Raw genomic sequence first — 23,012 nt, forward strand, 5'->3', positions numbered from 1 at the left:
TCGAAACACCCGTAGGAATGAGTCCGCCGTCGCCTGTCTGATGGCTGCCAGCTCCACCCATTTTGAGAACTTATCCACCATGACGAGTAGTGTCGTGTTCCCATGTTTCGACCGTGGTAACGGTCCTACAAAGTCGACACATACTGTTTCCCAGGGGGCTTCTGCGACCCTGGTCAGCATTTTCCCTGCTGCCTTTTGTTGCTCCACTTTTTACTGCTGGCAACTCTCGCAGCTCCGCACGAACTTTCGCACGTCTTTTGTTAACTGTGGCCAGAAGTACTTGTTTCTTATTCTTCTCGCCGTTTTGAACATTCCCATGTGCCCTGCTTCCGCCTGGCAGTGGTTCTCTTCGAGGATCTGTTGTACCTCCTCTTCAGGCACGCATAGTTTCCATGGGTGCTGGTCCCTCCTATCTTTGCTCAGTTTATACAGGCGTTTCCCTTCTCTCCGGAATTCTGTGTTTCCTGGATCCTCCTGTAGCACCCTATTCTTCCGGTCTCTTTCCGTGTTTCTAATCGCCTTTAGTTCCGCCGGTGGGGCTCTAGATAGTGTGTCTGCTATTACATTCAGTTTCCCTTTCCGATATTGTACCTCGAACTGGCAAGGCTGGAGTCCCAGTGCCCATCGTGCTATCCTTCCTGCCGGACTCTTGATCGAGTTTAGCCATCTAAGCGCCATATGGTCCGTAACTACTATGAAGTGGTATCCTTCTAGGTACATCTTAAACTTTCCGATCCCCCAATGGATTGCCAAGCATTCCTTTTCCGTTGCGCTGTAGTTTTGCTCTGCCTTACTCAGTTTCCGGCTAGCAAATGATATGACGTGTTCACCGTCCTCTGTTTCCTGGGTCAGTACGGCTCCGATCCCCACGTCGCTGGCGTCTGTCTGCAACTTGAACTGCCTGCTGAAGTCCGGGCATACCAATACCGGTGCTTTTGTCAGGCTCTCCTTTAAGCTGTCGAAGAATTCCTGGTGGCGTTCGTTCCACTCGAACTTTTTCCCTTTTCGGATTAATTCCTGTAGCGGTCCTGCTTGCTCCGTAAACTTTGGTATAAATCTCCTATACCATGACGCCATCCCGAGGAAGCTGTGTACCTCTTTGGTGGTCTTAGGGGCTGGTAGATCCCTGATTGCTTCCACCTTTTCGGGGTCCGTTCGTATGCCCTGGTCGCTTACTACGTGTCCCAGATATTTTAATTCATTTTGGAAAAACTTGCACTTGTCCGGATTGATCCGTAGGTTCGCTCGTTGCAATCTTCTGAACACTTCTTTCAGTTTTGCTAGGTGCTCTTCCTTGGTTCGTCCTATCACGATTATATCATCCAAGTATGCGAAGGCGAATGGCTCCACCTCTGGCCCGATGATGTTATCCAGTGCTCTCTGGAACGTTGCTGGCGCTGTGGTTAGTCCAAATGGCATTACAGTCCATTGGAACAATCCTCGCCCTGGTACCGTAAACGCCGTATATTGTCTACTTTTCTCTTCCATTGGGATTTGCCAATAGCCCGACTTCAAGTCGATGGTGCTTATAAATTTGGCCTCCCTCAGTTGGTCGAGAAAAAAGTTCATACGTGGCACAGGGTATGCATCCTTCTCTGTCCTATCGTTCAACAGCCTATAGTCGATGCACATTCTCCATTCGTTATTCTTTTTCCTTACTAACACCACCGGTGCGCTGTATGGACTTCTTGATCGTTCTATCAGGCCCAGGCTGAGTAATTCGTCTACTTGCTCATCAATTATGGCCTGTTGTTTCGGATTTCGCGGATAATACCTCTGTTTAATAGGTTTGTCGTCCTTGAGGTATATCCTGTGCACTGCTGCGTTGCTGACTCCCTCCATGTTTTCAAATATGCGCTTGTCTCTCTTTCCTCCAGGAATGTGTCGATTTCCTCTTCGGATGGCTCTCGTAGTGTCGTCGCCTCTCCTTTGTTTGGCCCCTCCTTCCTCCTCTCGTCTTTGGCCACTCGAACCTCCAATTCTAATCCGCCACATCTCAGTGTACTCTCTGCTCCCGCCAGAAAGTCCATCCCTAGTAGGATTCCGCCATCGACGTTCGGTAGGATCATGAATGTTATTTCAAATCTCCGACCCCCGAACTCCACTCTCGCTCCAAATCCTCCGATCGCCTTCCGCCGTGATCCGTCCGCCAGCGATATTTCCGCGTTTATCCTGATCCACTGTCCCTCTCCTCTTAGATCCTGGAACATGTTCCTACTTATCGCGCTTCTCGTCGCTCCGGTGTCTATTATGCCCTTGGCACTCCTACTCCCTATTCCGAAGTGTGCTACTATTTGGTAGCCGTCACATCTCATATCGCCTGACGCTGGACCTATTCTTCTTGCCTGAGCTGCCAGCTTTACTGGCCCAGGCCTCCTCCGTTTCCCGCCCTAGCTCGGCAACACTCCGTTGTCCTGACTCCGTTCCTTCCGCACACCCAGCAGAACAGCCTTGGTGGGTTGCCGCATGTGCGGGCCGTATGACCGGTTCCTCCGCATCTCATGCATATCTCTGGCCGCAGTGCCTGTGGTCCTGCTTGTCCGGTTTGTGCCTCCGTTTGTTCAATTTCCTCCACTTCCTCGGCTAGCTTAAGGAACTCCGTTAGCGTTGTAAATCCGTTGTAAACCCAATCCAGCTTTTCAGCTTCCGACAGTTTCGTGAACCTCATGAGCTTCCTCAGGCTCATCGCGTATTCCCTTGTTGGTTCGTTCTCTCTCTGTCTCAACTGTGCCATTTGGGTTAGCAACTGCTCCTCGTACCTCGGTGGTAAGAAGTACTCTAACAGTTCCGTTCTCAATTGAACCCACGAGCCGATCGTTGTTGGTGTCGTGATCCACCAATCTATGGCGATTCCCTCCAGTATAAACGGCATTGTTTGGACCAGCTGATCGTGCCGTAGTCCGTATCCGGTGGCCCACTGTTCCATTTTCTCGAGGAATTCCAGCGGGTTTGTTGTCCCCTGGTATCTGATCCCCCAATTCCGCACTCTATCGATTGTTCCCGTTTCCATTTTTTCTTCCATCTTTGTCTCCTTCCCGTCGTCCATCCTTGTGTCTGTCTCTGCTATCACAATCTCTGGATGTCGGGTGGGGCTTTTCTCCTTCCTATATTTCTTCGCCAGCAGTGTCAGCTTCTTCTTCGTCGCTTCTGCGTGGTCTGTCCTCTTCGAAAAAGCAGCCAATGTTCTCCGTAAATCCTCGCTTTTCCCTGACGGATCCAATCCGAATTCACTTGCGTATTCTGCTAGTTCGGGTTTTGTTGCCATGTACACCCAACTAGACATCACTCTCCCGGCGTCGGTTTCCTCTAATCACCACTTTAGCCTGTTCGGGCGCCACCTGTGACGTTCAGCCGTGCCTCGGGTAGTCAGGACTGGCCAGGGTCGTCCAGGAAATTTCTTTATTTCAGGACAGTGGTGCTAGAGAGGAATCCCCGACCCGAGTCCCAGTGATAACGCGTAGGGTTAACCTTAACTAGGCTTAAATATAGACGCAGAGTTTATTCATTCCTTTTCTCGGTTACAATGATTATATAGGACGGTATGGGGCTCCCTCGACCTGGTTTCCGTCTTCCACAGCGAGGCTCTTCGTACCTCGCGTCTTCGTCCGGGGACGCGGTCTTCCGTACGCGGCTGCTCCGAACTCCGTCGAGTACCCTGGAATCAACGTAAGCAGATGCTGTTGGACCCTGAAGTCGGCGTGGAGAATTATACGGAACCCTGAAGTCAGCGTAGAGAATTATATGTAGGACCCTGAAGTCAGCGTAGAGAATTATATATAGGACCCTGAGGTCAGCGTAGAGAATTAGATGTAGGACCCTGAAGTCAGCGTAGAGAATTATATGTAGGACCCTGAAGTCAGCGTAGAGAATTATATAGAGGACCCTGAAGTCAGCGTAGGGAATTATATAGGACCCTGAAGTCAGCGTAGAGAATTATATGTAGGACCCTGAAGTCAGCGTGGAGAATTAGATGTAGGACCCTGAAGTCAGCGTAAAGAATTATATAGGACCCTGAAGTCAGCGTAGAGAATTATATGTAGGACCCTGAAGTCAGCGTGGAGAATTAGATGTAGGACCCTGAAGTCAGCGTAGAGACGTAAGCCGGACCCTGAAGTCAGCGTATAGACGTAAGCCGGACCCTGAAGTCAGCGTATAGACGTAAGCAGGACCCTGAAGTCAGCTGGGATGGGGTATATACGTAGGGGGTTGATCTTACTCTCCAATAGTCACCACTTGTTGATCCCGATCCTGATCTGGCTGCTTTTCCGCTCGCTGGTGACGTCCACCTCGGTCGACTCCGACCACTGACTGAATATTCTGAGGCCAGCCGCCCGCTTTATATAGCTCTTGGCTTAGTGTGCCCGTATGTTCGTATGTCCGAATTGCCCGACTTAGTGTGGCCGGGTTTCGGGATTAGTGTGCCCCTCTAGTTATTTAACGCGGGTGCGCGCCTTGTTTGAATTTGACTTTGTTTATGATGATCGTTTATTATTATCTATTATGTATTATGCATTATTTATTATTTATCATGTTTTATAAATTATTTATTATTTATTTATTATGTATTATTTATTATAAATTATTTATTATTTATTATTGTGCGCGACCGCGTCACAAGTGTTCTCATGTTTTATAAGAACCAACTGTCCCTCCTTCAGATTTGGCTTTACCTAGCATATGCATCGGTAACTTCCACAGTTCCTGAATGAAACATTTGCCTTGAATCGTTACCGGTGCCAACCATCCTAGTGGGTCGAAAATTCTGGACAACTGTGATAACACTAACCGCTTTGTTATGCGTGTTAGCATTGGGTTTTCTGCCGAAAACGTAAATGTATCCTTCTTCGGATCCCATTGAAGTCCTAAGGTTTTGATCGATTCATTCTCCTCAATGCAGATTTTCTCCGTAGCACCGTCGTCCTGAATGTCGGCTAAAATACGTTCGTCATTTGCAACCCATTTTCGCAGATGCATGCCGGCCTTCTCCATCACTTATCTCAATTTCCTTTGAAGTTCATAGCACTCGTTGACTGTGTCTCCACCAGTTATGAGGTCATCCATATAAAAGTCGTCTCTTATTGTTTCTGCTAAGACGCTATCCTCTTGGCAAAACCGATCTGCCAGCTCTCGTAGACATCGGACTGCTAAGAAAGGTGCTGCCGAGGTGCCATCCCTCCATAGGATATATTGGTATTCTTGGTCTTTCTCAGCAACCTTTATTTGGCGATACATTTTTTCAATGTCAGCTACCATAACATATTGCCACTTGCGCCATTTAATTAGAATATCGAATATATCCTTTTGAATCTTAGGACCAGCTATAATAACGTCATTTAGGCTTAGTCCATTTGTCGTCTTTGCGGATGCGTCAAAAACTACTCGTAGCTTCGTAGTTAAGCTTCCAGGCCTGATGATTGCTTAATGGGGTAAATAGTATTTACCTTGACCCATTGTCTTTACAGATTCCATATGTCCCATCTTAAGGTATTCTTTCATGAATTCGTTGTATGCAGCCCAGTTCTTTGGGTTTCTTTAAAACTTCTTTTCCATTTGCATAAGCCTTGCCATTGCCTTTTTGCGAGAGTCCCCCAGCTTTGCCTCTTGGTGGAATGGAATTGACACCACAAATCTGCCTTCCTCGTTGATGACAGTTGTTTCTTGGAATTTTCTTTCGCATTTTGCATTGTCTGTAATCGTTTCATCGGCTTCATCTTCCAATTCCCAAAAGCGATCCAGGTCCTTTAGATTTATTGTTGTAGTGGCACTTATAATTTTGTGCTTTGCTGCTTGAGTTATATTTCCGGACACAATCCATCCAAATTTGGTTTTTTGTCCCAAGATTCCATTTACGGTTTTTATTTTCTCCATCTGCTAGCCTGTAGCCCTTCCACTCTTTGTTGATATCAATATCAAACTTTTTGCTGGGAAGGGCTCTATGGAGTGTTGGTAAAACCAATGCTTCCGTTGATGCTTTGAAGCTGCTTGGAATTTTTGTTTTGATCGTCAGGTGGACACTATTTTATGATAATTGAGTAGTCTGGGAGATACCTTCGACCTCTATAGTACTTCTTACTCTGGGAATCTTTAATATTTGTGCTGCTTCCTCTGAAATCAGCGTCTTCTGGGATCCACCGTCAATAAGCGCCCTCAACTCGTTGTAACCTCCAGCGTTGTTTTTCACTAATACAACAGCTGTAGCCAATAGTGTGTCTTGGCCTTGCTTAAGGCTATTGCTGTTGATACTGCGTTTTGTGTCTTCATGAAGAAGGCTGTTGTATCTTTTGGAGCATCGATTGCATGTAATTTCCTTTCTGCAGTCGATAGCATTATGCTTTCCAAAGCATCTAAAGCACATGCTGTTCTTTTGAACGAATTCTTTTCTTTTTTCGATTGATTGTGCTCTGAATTTGAGACACTTTATCATATCGTGGCCATCCTTAGAGCAAAAGGCACACGATTTAACTTGCACTTTTTTTGTAGCAAGCTGAGCGGTATTTTTGGTAATGGCATTTACTGAGTTGTATTGTTGCTCAATAAACTCTACATGCTGTTCATACAGCTGCAAGGCTTCTGGCGAAAAGCAGAATTTCAGCTAAAATTACGTCAGCAGAGCTTCCTATTTTTCCTTTTTGCTTTATGATGAAGTCGGTCGCAGTATCCAAAAACTTCCCTAAATTTTTCTCATCGTGGGGCAGCAAGCACTCCAGTTCCATTAATTTGTTGAAGTGTTGGGAGAATATTTTTCTGCTATTCTCATAGCGTTTGCAGATAAGCTCCCACGCTGCTGCATAGCTAGCCGCTGATCCCGTTATCAAATGGCTAACCACCATTTGAGCTTCTCCTTTTAAGCAGGCTCTTAAATATCCCAGCTTCCTTGTGTTGCTGAGATCCCTTCTGCTGTCTATTAGTTCAGAGAACAGCTCGTAAAATGTTGGCCATTCCTTCGCATTTCCATTGAACGTTGGAAGGTCCACTTTTGGGAGTTCTGGCACGTCGTAGTTGGAGCTTTTGCACTGTTCCAACTTCCTCTGAAGTACCATTTCTAGTGCGGCAACATCAGATTGCAGAATGTCTGCCTCATCTTGATCAAAGGCAGTTCTATCATACTTGTTTTCAAGCAGTTTCAGTGTGTCCGTCACGTTGGACCAACGACTTTTCATCATTGCCAGCTGTTTGACAAGTTCAATCTCACTTGAACTATCCAGGGTTTCGTATATTAGGCTTATCTGTTGCCTCACCCTGTCCGCTCTTCTGTCCACCAGTTGAACCAGATTATCAACTGGACTGGAGCTCCGAGCTGATGCGGAATCAAATAATTTTGATCCACTTGGTATATTTACCTCTTCAAGTGTTTCTACCTTTAATTGCGACTCCTTGTAGGCCTTGACAGCATCCATAGTTTTAATGAATATTTTGTCATTAAAATATTGATGATCGCCAACTCCCAATTTTACCAGCGCATTGTTGTTAGTAGTATATTGGTCTACCAATGCTTCTATTGCTGGTATAGATGCCTTGTCCTTGATGGCTTGCAGTATTTTGTTCTGCAGCACTCCTTGGTCTTGCATCAATTTCACAGATCTTTCCGACAACATCTTGGGAAAACAATCACTGTGACTTGTACTTTCTGCTTGTATTCTCGGGCGTGATCCGTTGGAGGATTTTTTGATTGGTCGCCCAGTTGACCTAGCTGTACCTCGACTCACAGCTGATTGATCAGCCAATGAGAAGCAAGAACACAATGTTTCACCTTATAGTCCTAGTACTTTAAGGCGTGGTCTTTTATTCTGTGTTTCTTACCACTGGTGGGGGAAACAACAGAATCACTCGAATAACCTTGCTCTTTTTACTTTAAGGCGCTGGTTTCTTCTTCTGTGTTTCTTACCACTGGTGGGGGAAACAACAGAATCACTCGAATAACCTTGCTCTTTTTACTTTAAGGCGCTGGTTTTTTCTTCTGTGTTTCTTACCACTGGTGGGGGAAAACAACAGAATTTCTCGAAGGACCAAAATGTTCACACTATAAACTAATGCGTACACTTAATGAGTTCAATTCGGGTGTTTGAATCTTACTGACTCGCTACTGCGAGGGCATCGCCTTTTATTCATTCTTACATAGGTTCTTATCATCTAATTATATAATGCAGCGCTTGTAAGACGATGCAGTCTGCGTTGGTCAATGCAGATGAGATTTATCTTAAATCTATGTTTGTGGCCTATGACCGCGTGATCATATCTCTTGACACTTCGACAATAGACCACTGCAATCGTACTTATCTGTAGTTGCTACTTATGTTGTCCCGTGCCATGTTTATTGCAGCCCATAAATAGAACATATTTATAGTTTGTCTACTTATCATGTCTAAACACATCTTTAGACAGTGTAAATTCAGGAGGGACTCTATAATAAAACCTTTGGGTGTAGCAATCATCATCCACCACCGCCGCGTGGCAAGAGCGACTAGCAGGGTGGCAGGAGGAGGAGGAAGCGCTGTGGGCACCACACCCACCACCGTCGTTGCCGCAACCGCCATTAATGCAGCCACCGTTACCGCAGCCACAGACGCCGGTGCCGCACACGCAGCCATCGTTGCCGCCGACACCACCGCTGCCATCGCAGCCACCACCACTACCGACGCCGCAGCAACAGGGGCAGCCGACGCCGCCGCCGGCGCCACAACAACAAGAGCAGCCGAAGGCACCGCACAACATAGCTGACTTGTAGAAAAAAGAGGTGCGAAAACATCCGCAGCAGCCAAGGGCGGACGCGGGGCCAGGCACGCGAAGCGGGGCCAGGCACGCGAAGCGGGGCCAGGCACGCGGGCCGGCAAGTCGATGCCAGGCTGCAGCAGGCGCGGAAACGAGGTGGGCAAGCCCCGGAGCATGCAGGAGCATTCATCGAGTGGGTGGAGCTAAAAGCAAGGAGAGGATGAGTAAAGATGGCAATTTTTACACAAAAAGCCGCAAACTTACCTCCATTGTGCAGCAACACCAGAAACCACGTGAAACCCAGAAAATTGGGATGGGGGCGCTACGATAATAGCGGTCGATGGGCGGTCCATGCCACGTCGAGATGCTGAAAGACAGGGTCAGACGCCGGCTGCAATCAGGAAGGCGCAAGGATGTTCGAGATGCCAAGTCAAGAAGCTGAAAGACGGGGTCTAATAGACTGCGACTGCCAGGCTGAGAACGAAGGGGGGAAATGTGAGGAGTCTTAAAACTCACCACAAATCCTGGTGTAGGAAATCGGCATGGCAACAGCGAAGACGGCTGGAATGCGAGAAGGGTCAAGGGCGGTCAGGTCAAACTGTAAACAATGGACCTTGGACCCCGGCAAAGCGGAGAGACCGTGAACTAACGGTACCGCGCTGGACCTTGGACTCGAACCGGCCAAGGGCGCAAAGGTCGTACGGTAACCATATGGTCTTGGTACAAGCACAAAGACGACACACCGTAAACTAACGGTACCGCGCTGGACCTTGGACTCGAACCAGCCAAAGGCGCAAAGGTCGTACGGTAACGGTATGGTCTTGGTACAAGCACAAAGAGGACACACCGTGAACTAACGGGACATAAGTTGGACCGTGTACCCGAGTGAGCCATGCGCAAAAAGGGAAATAACGGGATTCCCGCGGGACAGTCAGTTAGGAAAGTGCCATACAGACAGACAGTCAGTAAAGAAAATACCCGCAGAGTATCAGTCGATCAGCATAGTGAACAAGAATAGTGAACAAGTGAAGTACGCGGAACAAAACCCGGAACAAGTTAAAGTACAAGCGAGCGCCGAAGAGGATCTCCGCAAGCAAGAACAAGCCAAGGACAAGCAAGCACCAGGACCTGGCGTGGTCAGAAAGGTGGTTAGGGGAGAAGCTCTAGCTGATCTCACGGACGATACACCCTGCCCCATAACATCCTAAGCCCCGGCCGAGCCCGCAGGTTGGTCCTTTGGTAAGGGCAACAAGTGCCTGGCTTACGCAAGAAGGGACTGTGGAGACTTTGGAGTCGACAACGGTGGTTCGGGGAGAAGCTCTACGTGATCTCACGGACGATACACCCTGTCCCCATAACATCCAAAGCCCCAGTCGAGCCGGCACGGGTACGCCGTCGAGAGCGACGCGGGACCAGCAAATAAGAACAACGATGGAGCTACGACTCGCATCCGAAGGCGAGGATCACAGAATTATCTTTATCAAGCGTCACTGAATAAAGGTGGATTAAATCTGAAACTCTGACTTCTCTTTGGTCGAACAATCACACAAATCATAAATTGGTGGGACGAACAAACAAACTCTCTGAGCTAGCCGTTGCAATTCGTAGCGAGTAGAAACTATATACAGCCAGGGACGGCAAGCAATCAGTGGCAACCGGTAACGGTCAAAAGTTTTCAACCGCAATATGCCTTATAATTTGCAGGGACGCTCACAGACTGACAATAAAAAATAGTATCGTAAAAGCGCAACAGGCTAACCTAGATGGGTGCAACCCTACTAGACAAAACCAAATTTTTGGGGTAGGCGAAAAGATTTACCTCAGAAACAACAAAAGGAAGACGGAACTTCTATCCTCATTAGAGGGAGGGTGGGTCATAGGGGCAACCAAATCCCTCTCAAATTTACATTTCCCGCAATTTTAATACTCTTTTTCATGCACCTTATATATAAGCATAATTGCTATACTGTACTATTTTTATGCCAAATACATTAACAAAAGGTGTTGAACTGGTGTGAGAGCAAAGAAATTGGATTAGGCACTGAAATTTTTTTTTTTATTAATTCCTTCCTATTTCTCTCGGGAACTTAGGGCTTCTACGAGAGCCCAACTCTCTCGTATTTGTTTCGATAATCGATTAAGTTTTTCGACCGATCTGGTGATTGGCCAGATGCGGCTTATCCCAGTGGTGGCGCTTGCCACTTAACGTCATCGGGGAGTAGCGTCTACGGTGATGTTGCTAATCGTAGAAAAGCGACCAGTCTGGTAACGCGCGTCATGCCCTGCTGGGTGTTGTTGCTGTTCGCAGAACACAGAGTGCACTTGGTAACTATGTGGGGGACCCCGTTTTAATCCTTATAGCGTGGAGAGGGTGTGAGGCGGTTGGGCAAAAGTAAGCTGCCGAAGATTTTTGCATTAGGCATTATGGATGGAAGAATACTTTCTAAAAGCTAGAAAAGTACCTTTTTTTTGAGAAGAAAGTTTGTGTGGCCATGCTCGTCATGGGTGGGGTTTGAACCCACGACCTCGTGTTTAACAGCTAGTTGCGCTATCCACTACACTACGAGGCCCCAGGCATTTGAGTAACCTGTCCGAATTCGAAAAGGCGTTAGAAGAAACTAGTAGAGTGTTTGAGTTATTTCCAGAGTCACATATGCGAAAGTTGTTAGACGTCGACAAAGGCCACATTAGAAGTTTATTGTCCGTATTGAAAGTACATCATAGTCATTAATACACAAACTCAGAACAAAATTAACGAATTAACAGAAGCAGTTAACAAGATCATTGTTAATGAGTAAAATTAAGTCGATATAAGACTATTTTTATACGCAAATACAGATACACGCCTTTGGGGGCCGTGGCTGGTTCCCATTGGTTTCCGGGTATGGGGAGATATGCTGTTTTTGCTAGTGTCAGCATTTGCTCGAGAAACTTACTCCAGCAAAGGCAGTATTTTTTGTTGGTTGTCTAGCCTTAAGGGCAGACTTCACTAACTGAAAAATTCTATCTGGCCAAAGGCCAAAGACATTAGAATAACACATTTGGCGACGGCTTAAATAGTCCGTTCGCAAAAAGTTGAGAGCGTTAAAATCTATAAATAGATTTGCTTGTGTGTGCGTGCCTGTGCTAGAACACGATTTTCGATCCGAAATCTATTTTGATCTTTGAAACGAATTTGATTATGGTTTTGGTCAATTTCAATATGATCTAATGATATAATTTTTAAAAATTGATATCGTGATGTCTTTTTTGAAAGAAGATTTTTTTTTGAAAAAATTCGTTTGTTAAAATCGCCGTTCAAATTAGCTACTCCCCACGGGGAGGGCATGTGCCACTATATGTGGTCATGTGCCACTATATGCGTACAAGAGAGCTGCTGGTTCTAGAGCTCTCCGCTCTCTGGCTTTTGAACAAAAATTCGAAAGAGCCGGAGCCAGCACAAAAAAATCGTGTCCAAAAAAATCGTATGGCGTTACGCATCTTGTTCTAAGAAAAAAGTAAATAAAATCGCTTAAATTCGCTACCACAGAAATTGTTTTTTTTACATTTGCAAGAAGGGATAAAGAAGTCTTATTACCTCAACATTTTGGTGACCTCTACGTGATTTATATATATGCAGTATTAGTGCAAATTATAAAAAGCTGATTAAAACTTAAACTTCGTTGATACTGCTAACTGAAATTAAAGATTAAAGACAAATAACGGAAGCTGATGCTGATTTTTCTTTGCACTCATCTTTCCGCTTAAACCGAATTTGTTGTTATTACCATGGCTGCTAAAAATTCTGGAAACGTTACGGCTGATGCAAACAGGGTGAAATTTTTGAGGCGCACGGCGACTGCCATATTTAACATTATGGAACGATTAGCGGATTCTTTATCAAGATTAACTTCATTGGACAATTCCGTTCTACATGTGAGGTTGGAGCTGATCGATGAGTTGCAACAAACGTTTCAAAAAATATTGAACGAGCTTAATTTGGATCAAAATAAAAGCAATTTGAGTAAGAAATTTGATGATGCTCTCATAACTCCTAAAACCTTATTCTCGTACCTTCGCTGACGGCATTTTTCCGTGTGATTGTAGCCAACAGAAACGTTCACTCCGGAACAGGGCACCGTCGCTGCCCCCTCTTCAGGTACCAAAATTCACTGAAGGTCGTGCTAACTGCCTGGATTTTTATTCTATATACACGACGATAATAGATAGCCATTCTGACCTTTCAAACATAAAAAAGTGCAACTCCTGCGCCTGCGAATCCAAGCACCACACTCTGCTTTACTTGGGAACCTTAGCCTCGTTATGGTCACACGAAAGATCTCAGCTTACTGGCCTCAAATTCATTTGATCATGAGATCATGGTCCATCTTCAGCTCTTATTGCTCACATTGCTACCAAAGTCGTCCGCTTGTGTTACCGGTATAGGTAAGTCTAGTTTTAAGACAGATGGTTTGTCAGTTAACTTAACATTGCGATCTCGAACCTCCGAGTACTTGACTTCTATCACTGCTGTCATTGCATACAATATAGCCGAACAACAGGCCAACTTTAACATCGAAGTTTGTAACTGAAACATACCCCAAAACCTGAAGCTTGCGGATCCAGAGTTATACGTACAGTTATAAATACACGTTTAGGCTGGGTTGTTTCCGGAGGCTGCAGTCGCTCCAATGAAAAGGCTTTAATATCGCCGTGCGCTATTGTTCCGCCTAATGTGGAAAGCCAACTGGATCGTCTTGTGGTTCTGCTGCGGCAGTTTTGGAAGGTGGAGAGTTGCGCCGTGCCCATTGTCCGGGCTACTTGACAAGAGCTTGACTGTAAAGCGTTTGTTAAACACTTTGCTCGCTTGCCGGCTGGGGATAATTCTGTTCGATTGCCAGCCAAGTTCAGTTTAGATCCGTTATGGGAGTCCTACCAGCAAGCTCTGCAAATATTCCTAGCTCTTGAGAGAAAAATACACAAAAACAGCATCGTCCAGCTGTCAAAGTCCAATGCAAGGCTTTCATTAACGAGTACTTGCAGGTGGAACTTATGCCAGAAGTTCCGACAGAAAAATCCAATTCCTGTCATCATTGTTTCAAGAAAGAGGAAAGCACCCCCACAAAGCATCGCGTCGTTTTTAATGAATCGGAGTCAACTTCTTCAGGATACTCCTTAAACGATGTTTTGATGGCTTAGTCCAATGATTCACCCAAAACTATTCAAGGTTCTTCTTCGTTTTTGCTCGCATTCAATTGCAATCACTGGGGACATCTGTAATATGTACCGGTGTGTCAGGGTTTCGCCTGAGGATAGCTACTCCAGTGCATTTTGTGGAGAGATTCTCCTCAAGATGATCTGAGGGTGTTTAAGCTGGATACTGTTAAGTATGGTACGAAGCCTGCTTCTTACCTAGCTGTGAGGTCGATGAATCAGTTGTCTAGGGATGAGGAGGTAACCTTTCCAGTGGGTGCTGAGATTCTTTGCCGTGACTTTTATGATGATGATTTGATATCGCCAGCTCCAAAAAAGAAGCCATCAACATAATGCAGCAGACGTCCGCGCTCTTTTCCAGAGGCAATTTTATACTAAGGAAGTGGTGTTCAAATGTACAGGCTGTTTTGGAAGGCGTTTTGGAAGATGATAAGGAGTCCTACTTGAAGTTTGACGATGGAGGCGATTTTACAAGAACGCTACGCCTTGCTTTGTATCACGCTGACCGTGAAATCCGGTGTTGATTTAATTTTCAAGGCTTCAATCAATTCCAAGGCCTTTCCGACGTTCAGTTTTATCCGCAATCTCTCGATTCTACGATCCTTTTGGTTTGGTCGGCCAGAAATCACAAAGTCTAAGATTTTTCTTCAGCTGCTGTGCAAGGAAAAGATTCAGAATGGCACGATACTTATATGCTGTAGTAAAATCGGCATACCTCGTTCCCACGATTCACCCCTTCTCCAAGCTCTGTATTAGAGATTTTTGTAGGCCTATGGACCCCCCATAACTGATTGGTTACAAAAAGTAGTAAGTAAGTAGTAGTAGTAAGTAGCCTAAACTGGCTTCCCACTGAAAGTGGGACTCATCTGTTGCTGTGTCTGGTTGACCGTGCTCAGTTATGGAATATATATATATATTAATCCTTGTAAGCCGTCTAGTCCACTTGCCTCGCTGTCAAACTTCATTCACCAAGTTGGGCTTCTTCGATTAGATGGTCGGTTGAAGAACCTTTCGTTGAATTTCAATGACCGCCACCCAATCATCATACCAAAGAATCACCCAGTTACTGTGGTCATTATAAATCACGCTCATTAGCGCGACCTACTGGTCCTCGTGCTCTTCTCAGCATAATTTGATACCAATATTGGCCTTTTGGGGCCTTCCCCCAAACACCGTAAAAAGGGCAGTATACAAGTGCGTCAGGTATTTTCGAACGAAACCTCGCCTAATTTATTTGTTTTGCATACATTTGGAGCTAATTAAGGATCTTTCTACAGTTGCTTTCTTGCACGGCCTAAAACGGTTTATATGCACAAGAAGGAGGCCACGACAAATTTGGTTCCACAACGCAACTAACTTTGTTGGAGCAAAGAACGAGTTGCTTGAACTGAGGCGTTTAAGAACGACAACAGTGTTATGATGTTCGCAAGGATCCCAAAGAAGGTTCAGTATTTTTAGAGTCAGAGCGTCTGCTCAGTTAGAGTTACTTTATTCGAATGTTTCTTCTGCGCTCAACTTGGGCTGAGCTGACCCGTATATATAGTACTTATTTTTATATACATATAGTTCCACGCTCCGCGATCGGCTTATGTATAAGCGTTAGATCATATTACTTGAGCGCTGGAACACTTGTGTAATTGTTGGTGGTCTTTTGGGTACTTGAACATTATGTTTATTATGACAAAGTGTCACAATGTTTTCAAGATAAGTTGTACCCATTAATTTAGTATATTTATAGGGTAGATATGTTACAGTGTTTAATTTTTGGTTGGTGGAGAGTATCAAGTGGCGTTTCATTCCGCCTCACTTTGATGGTATTTAGTAAGCAGCAGCGAAGAGCTTTTATCGAGCTTAGGCTCTTCCACTTTGACCTTCGATGAGCTGAGAACTCTTATTTGCCACATATCTGCGGTAGTTAATTATCAACTTTTAGTATTAAACTCAGAAAACCCTGCCGATCTTAGTGTTTTACCTCCAGCACTTTTTTTGAATGTTCGCCCGCCTTCATTATTTATCGAGCCATAAGTGACAAATTTAAACTTCAATCGCTTGGATAGCTAGCAGCGCATCGCCTACCTGCAGCAGGTTTTCTGGACCTGATGGAAGGAAGAGTATTTAACGTTACAGCAGCAGCAATCGAAGTGGGGCACTTCCAAGACTGGGTTAGTTGTGGATGAGGTGGTCCTCGTTAACGATGAATGTTTGCCGCTCCTGCAGTTGCCTTTAGCGAGAGTTGTTGAGCCTGGAAGAAGATGGAGTCGCCCAAGTTGCTGGGCTGAGGACACCAACAGGATTGAGCAAGAGTGCAGTGAATGAGCTGTGCCCGCTTCCCCTTAAGGATGCGGGTGAAAGCTACGCTTACAACGGGGGAGTAAAAGAGTATGAAAGATGAGTATGAAAGAATAAAGTATTAATAGTTTTTAGCTATTCAAATTAATGTATTATTCAGCGTATTTTCGTGAATAGGAATAAAAGCAACTAGTAAATCTAATTTTTTATTAATTCTTTAATATAAATATGTATATATTAATGTATTTTTCCATAGGTTTATTATAAAAAAAATATATTTTATTTTAACAATCTGGTTTTTAGTGCAATATTTTTAGTGCAAGAAACCCGATATTAGTTAATTGTAGTTCTCAAACTGAACTCAACTCCTAATTCAGACTTCTTCTACGATTATACCTAGGTCTTAAGCTTAGAGCGTTTATGAGTGGCTTTCAAAAATTATCTTTTAACTTTGTGACAATTCTTGTTTTGTTCTTATATTGTGAGCTAAGTCCCGAATTCGTTTATGCAGCCCCGAAATCTGAGTATCCTAAGGAAGGTGCTGATAGTGCGGCGGTCGCTAGCTATTGTTTAGCTATTGAGCTTTTTCAATAACTGTTGCGAATAAATAGCCGAATATTTTCCGAAACTGTTTATTTTGTTTATTATACTGGCAGCTAGGGCCGACCAAGAGCTATATCGAATTCACAAGTTGAGTCTTTGCCGAAAAACGAAGAAGTGACAATTGGCGGGACAGACAGCCGAAATGCAGCACCCGAGCTTTATGTAGGTAGATAACAAAGAGAGAGTACAGATAAATTCGTGCGAGAACAGCGGTTTGCACTATGGGCATCGCAACTGACTACTTCGGCTTACAATATTAAGAGTATAAAATTAGTCTACTGCACAGTTTTGGCGGCTGCATGTCCCAACAATATGAAATATACTGCGTTTGTCTGTATGGTTCTTCTTCTTGTCTGTATGTTCTTCAGCTCTAGTATGGTTTGATAGATCGTTTAGGTGTATCTTCATTTTATTAAACGGATTTCACAATAATAATAATATAAAACTTAAAGATTAAGAATAATAATATGCTTATATTAGCAATTATGTATATGGCTGTCATTATTTGAAAAATTATATATTTGGTGTGGGATTCAAATATTTTTTTCTTTGTATATACTTTAATTTAGGTTCTAGTTTTGTTTAATTATTGCTAATATAGATACTGTGTATGCTCTCTATGTAACATAAACAAACATTTTTTGTAATACATTAAATTATTTCGAATTATTAAAAGTTTATAAAACTAATTTCTTTAACTAATATCTTAATAAAAATTAACGTATGTTTGATTTCTAAAAGAAATTTAAGCCAAATTATTAAATTATTTCTAATTATTAAAAGTCTATAAAACTAATTTCTTCAACTAATATCTTAAAAAAATTTACGTATGTTTGATTTCTAAAAGAAATTTAAGCCAAAATGGTTTAAATATAAAGCAGAAAGCTCAAAAAAAAAGAAACAAAGCGACTGAAACTGATTTTTAATTTTTGACTGCGAATTTATAAATTGTAACTAAGCATTTGGTAATTATTGGGGGAGATGGGCCTGGAGAACTGGGATCCATCTAAATGTTCTCCTCGAGACCGCGCTTGAAGAACATAAGCACGGACACGCTGATTTCGCGATTTTTTGCTAAGAAACGATCATCTAAGCCCCAAACATCCCAAAATGTACTATGTACATACATATCTGTCTATTCTGATGTGTTTCGCCTACTTCTATTAACTGCTGTTTTCTTTTTTTTCACTTGCAATCAGTCTGAAAGCGAGTGACGGCGGCACTTGAGTGCATGCACTCATAGCACTCTCGAAATTTTGCAAGAGTGTCTGCTTTGTTAAGCTTCTGATGAATGGCACTGAAACAATAAAGGGATTTATCTATTACATTTTTATGTTCGCTGCTACACTTCATGAAATGGGATCCGAAATATTTTAATTTTTCCCGAAACTCCCAAACCCAGATGATAACTTCAATGTGACGACAGCACGGACACGTCTAGTTATGGCCAATCTCTTGTAAGCAATTACAAATTTTAATATTTAAATTAAACTTAAAACGCATCGATTGTGCCTTGTCTTCCTTACGCACTACAATTTCGTTAGTCGCCATTTGTTTAAGATATGAGATTCCTTTATGCAAAAATTGGTTAATATTTCAGTATGTTGTGCTCAATTTTAAGCGTTTTTTATCCACCTTATTTTAATAAGACAAGTATATTAGGCTCTTTTAATTGGAAGACATGAGGTTATTCTCTCGCTGTCATATATTACCATATATAGTTTTATTTTATGTTTTTATTTTACTTACTAACTAAATCAAAATGAATTCCATTTAATTTGCTGTTTCGCAGGCATCGACCCAATCGTTGTAAACATCAATAGGTTCTGAAAGAAAATTAATTCCTGTCTGAAAATCCTCCAAGCACACCCTACAAGTTATTCTTGCTGTATTTCTTCCTTTATCCCTGAAATATTAAAAAAATGGCCCGTTGTAATAATTTCACGTTCAAGTATGTACATATATACATAGATCTACATATACGATAAAATAATATTTAAGCCAAAACTGTGCAAATTATGTACATTTTAACTTCACACGACTTTTCATGGTTGCAAAATGGGCAATTAAATTGTTGATCAAGGGGTTCAATATTCTTTCTCTTCGGAGGCGGTTTCCTTTTAGACTTTCTTCTCCCCATTTTGTTTAAGTAATGCCTTTACAGTAGGGATGTGAAAAATATATAAAAATATCAATATATCGATATTTTTGAAAACAATAAATATTTATATCGGGATATTTTTTTGTATGATATATTGAATACATACCGCTTTTTTTGCAAAATATATATAGTTTTAATATTTCTTTTCTTTTAGGTGACCACTGAAAGCAAGGCGTAAAATGGTACGAAAATGAGCGCACTCAATAGTTATACTAAAACAAAGGGGTAATATAATGTTTTCGTGAATTGGTTTAAATTTAAAAATTCTTTATTGTTTTTTTGTTAAAATAAGCTGAAGGCACTATACATTTTAAAATACATACTAAATACGTGGTTCATCACAAATTTAACTCGATTTATTTGTTATTTTTAAATATACTTTCAGAAGCCGGCTACCGAGAAAATAGTCGTTCCATAATTTATCTTTTGATATATGAGAATTGATTTGTGTGAAATCTCTCAAAATCTAAGAATCAAATAAATAATTAATTATATTAAAAAATATTAAGAAGATTCGATATATATATATTTTCGGGTGATATATAATTTATCATTTTGATAATTATTTGTATTTTAATTATATATCATTGATACCATATTTTTTACATACTACTTCACAGTTTCAAAAATGCCAAGATAACGAAATATTTTCGATATACCACACCATCCAGTTCAACACTATTTTCACTAAATCCCAATTTAACCTTCGGGCTTAATCACACAAGGCAGCACTCCGCATCTTATTGGCTAAATTACAAAATCCCACAGAGCACAAGTTTCAAATATTCCAATTATACTACACCTTTTGAACTAATTTCTTTTATTTTTATTACTTTATGCGAATTTCCATCGATATGCAAAAAACATTTTTTCCATGCTCACCCTAAGGCCCATGAACAGTCGCTCCCATCTTTTTAAATAATGTTCGATTTAATTTCATTCTATATATCTATATACAGAGGTGGTCAAAAGTATTTACACAACGAGCTTTTTTTTCAATTGTTTTTCAATGTATATATATAGATATATATATATATTAATATATATTTATATGAATTTATATATTACGATAGATGTTTTAGATATAATTGTATATATATATATATGGCCTATGGCTATGTTGGTTTACAATTGTTATTTATTTATTATTTTTTAATCTAATTAATGGCTAACTGGTTAAATGATTATTGTGTTTGTTGTTGTATTTGTGTAGCTTATCTATATATATATAAAAAAATTATAAATATACAGGGTCCGGCACTCAAAGTGTAACCAACTCCAGACCGCTCGCGCTGCTGACGCAGGAGCATCAGCTCTCTGTATGTTAGCTAAATGACATTTGAGAGTATTCTTTACAAGTGGACGACAGCATTTTGCCGAGAGTGAACGTGAAAAAATGAAATCAGTAATGGATTTCAAACGTAATAGTGTGATTGCATAATATTTAGCTCATAAATCACAACCAGCGATTGTTCGAGAGCTCAAACATCTTAAAGTGAACAAAGTTTTCGTTTATTGCATCATAGCTCGTTACAATGATACTGGTAGCATCGCAAATCGTCATGGAGGTGGTCATCAAAAAACTGCAACGTCACTCGAGATGATTCAAAAAGTGAAGAAGCGACTTAAGCGAAATTCCCGACGAAGTGCAAATCAAATGGCGAAAGAACTGCAGCTCTAACGCCCACAAACCGCCCCAAACTGCCATGTCCACACTTTTGAAAAATGTTTTGATATTTTTTCATTTTTGTATTGGTCTTGTAAATTTCTATCTATTTGCCAAAAAACTTTTGGCCACGCCCACAAACCGCCCAAAGCTGCCACGCCCTCACTTTTGAAAAATGTGTTGTTATATTTTGTTTTTATTTTGTATTAGTCTTATAATGAATTAATACAAATGACGTGTTTTTAAATGCGGACGTGTTTTTAACAGTGCTCCAGTTCAACAATTCCAAAAATCGAAACAGTGAAGTGAACCAAACATAAAATCATAAGCGAAAAGACGCTCAGTACAATGCCTGCACATATAGATTTTCTAAGAAATCTATAAGCTAATAATCATCAATTAACTAGTTACAAATATAAGTAAACTAACCAAAAACAATGAGTGAAAACGAAGCTCAGCGTCAACGTCAGCAAGATGAGCGACGGCTCTCTTTGCAACGCAACAACGCTTACTTTTCTGTCGTCTCTGCGGAATCGAACCGCGAGCGGTAAATCACCCCCAACCCGACAACTGATCCTTCTCTCTTAACACGCGACAGTGAACGCTCTTGCTCCCCGTCGCCGTCCTACTATCTATTGGGCCGACGCAATCCGACCGCCCGCGATCGGCAACTCCCAACCCGCCAAACGAACACCTGCTTACAGCGAACGTCAAAGAACGATCTTGCTCTTCGTCTCCCTTACCAACAAAATCTACTTACACCAAGCAAAGAGAACAGAACTTAGCTGTAACAGCAAGCACAAACTCTTCAATTGTCGCGACAACCTTAATAACTAAAACAACACCGATGCCGACTGCCCGCTCAACACATACAAACACAACGAAAGCTGCGCAGACAGCAAAACAAACTGCAACAAACGAAAACGCAAAGCCGGCCATACAGACTGGAATGGATCGCTACATCCAAATAAAACGAAAGCTAAGCATCCAAAAAAATGTAATCAAACCAAAAATCTCACGCGCCAACACCAACACAACTTTAGGCGAAGTACCGAACAATGCCAACAGGCTCGACATTTTGGCAGACACTATTGAAGACCTGGCCGTTGAAGCTGATGGAAGCGACAAAAATAAGCCAAAGCCACCACCAATATTTGTACGTGAGAAAAGCTCAAGTACATTTATAAACAATATTATAAAGCTCATAGGTGACGCAAATTTCCACATAATTCCCTTAGTTAGGGCCAACATTCATGAAACTAAAGTTCAGACCAAGTCTGAACAACACTTTAGAGCCTTAACAAAGTATTTGGACGAAGGAGAAAGATGCTATTACACATACCAGCTAAAAAGCTGCAAGGGTCTGCAAGTCGTACTAAAGGGCATAGAGCCTGATGTAACACCAGACGAAATAAAGCTGGCGCTACAGGATAAAGGATTTACCGCAAAATCAGTCTTTAAGATCTTAAACAAAAATAGACAGCCGCAACCACTCTTGCACCAGAAGCAAAAATACCGAAAAGAAACGATGTGCATCCAATCTACACACTCCAATTTTTACTACATCGTAGAATCACTGTAGAAGAACTTCACAAACGTAACAATCTGGTACAATGTATGAACTGCCAAGAATACGGCCATACAAAGTCTTACTGTAAGCTGCGCCCAGTGTGCGTAGTCTGTGGCGAGCTCCACGACAAAGCCAGCTGCAGTGCACCCAAAGAACACTCAAGCAGAAAAAAGTGTGGCAACTGTGGAGGCAATCACACAGCCAACTACAAAGACTGCGCAGTATACAAAGATCTCAAAAGCCGCATTAACCAGCGCGTAGCCACTGTACGCTCACAAAACGCACCGATCACAAGAATACCCCCCAAAAACAACCCAGAAGTTTTCTTCTCCACCGCAGCCAGATCCTCACTTGGTACAGGATTCGTTACCAAAAACGCGTCATTACAAGCGCTCTAAGATCAGGTCTAGAGCCCCCAGCCTCCAATGCGCCATGTTCACAAGCCAAATATGTGGACTTTAATTCGGTACAAGACAAAAAGCCAATAGAACAACAACAAAGTAATTTCGAAGCAATGATACTTACCTTGCAGCAGAGCATGGCGGAGTTTATGGCGTTTATGCGGATCACCATGCAAGATCTAATGGGCAATCAAAACATGTTGATACAACTGCTTGTATCACAACAATCAAAATAATCATCTTCATGGCCTCGCTAAGAATCTCTACGTGGAACACCAATGGCGTTTCACAGCACAAACTTGAGCTAGCTCAATTCCTACTCGAAAAGCACATCGACGTAATGCTAGATTCGGAAACACACCTCACAAACAAATATAACTTCAACATAAAAGGATATATTTTCTACGGAACCAATCACCC

General features: G+C 42.4%; 2 protein-coding genes across 7 annotated transcripts; both read right to left on the reverse strand.

Moving 5' to 3' along the window:
* Window positions 1-8,267: 8,267 nt before the first annotated feature.
* Window positions 8,268-15,448, reverse strand: LOC120322335. 2 transcript variants are annotated; one of them, XR_005562116.1, is made up of 3 exons: window positions 11,172-15,448; window positions 8,974-11,106; window positions 8,268-8,912 (listed from the first exon to the last, which is right to left on the reverse strand). XR_005562116.1 is itself a non-coding variant. In XM_039377383.1 (2 exons), exons 1-2 carry the CDS (start codon window positions 8,977-8,979, stop codon window positions 8,274-8,276), a joined length of 645 nt encoding a protein of 214 aa, XP_039233317.1. In that variant the 5' UTR covers window positions 8,980-9,296; the 3' UTR covers window positions 8,268-8,273. The 2 variants fall into 2 exon arrangements, 1 of the variants encoding a protein (XP_039233317.1); XM_039377383.1 differs by lacking the exon at window positions 11,172-15,448 and having other exon boundaries at window positions 8,974-9,296.
* A 95-nt stretch (window positions 15,449-15,543) lies between these two features.
* On the reverse strand, window positions 15,544-18,966 carry LOC6539980 (transcription elongation factor 1 homolog). 5 transcript variants are annotated; one of them, XR_005562114.1, is made up of 4 exons: window positions 18,819-18,966; window positions 18,544-18,700; window positions 15,875-16,144; window positions 15,544-15,808 (listed from the first exon to the last, which is right to left on the reverse strand). XR_005562114.1 is itself a non-coding variant. In XM_002086816.3 (3 exons), exons 1-2 carry the CDS (start codon window positions 18,932-18,934, stop codon window positions 18,568-18,570), a joined length of 249 nt encoding a protein of 82 aa, XP_002086852.1. In that variant the 5' UTR covers window positions 18,935-18,962; the 3' UTR covers window positions 17,186-18,091; window positions 18,544-18,567. The 5 variants fall into 5 exon arrangements, 2 of the variants coding, with proteins under 2 accessions (XP_002086852.1, XP_039233303.1); XR_005562113.1 differs by having other exon boundaries at window positions 15,875-16,177; window positions 18,819-18,965; XR_005562112.1 differs by having other exon boundaries at window positions 15,875-16,254; window positions 18,819-18,965.
* Window positions 18,967-23,012: the final 4,046 nt, after the last annotated feature.

Source organism: Drosophila yakuba, unplaced genomic scaffold, assembly GCF_016746365.2.
Source record: "Drosophila yakuba strain Tai18E2 unplaced genomic scaffold, Prin_Dyak_Tai18E2_2.1 Segkk5_quiver_pilon_scaf, whole genome shotgun sequence".
Taxonomy (NCBI): domain Eukaryota; kingdom Metazoa; phylum Arthropoda; class Insecta; order Diptera; family Drosophilidae; genus Drosophila; species Drosophila yakuba.

Bases quoted from the DNA above. Each gene is read 5' to 3' on its own strand.
- LOC6539980 (XM_039377369.1), bottom strand. From the start codon at position 18,934: ATGGGGAGAAGAAAGTCTAAAAGGAAACCGCCTCCGAAGAGAAAGAAT. The intron at 18,701-18,818 runs GTACATAATTTG...TTAATATTTCAG, and splicing joins AAGTCGTGTGAAGTTAAAAT to GGATAAAGGAAGAAATACAG.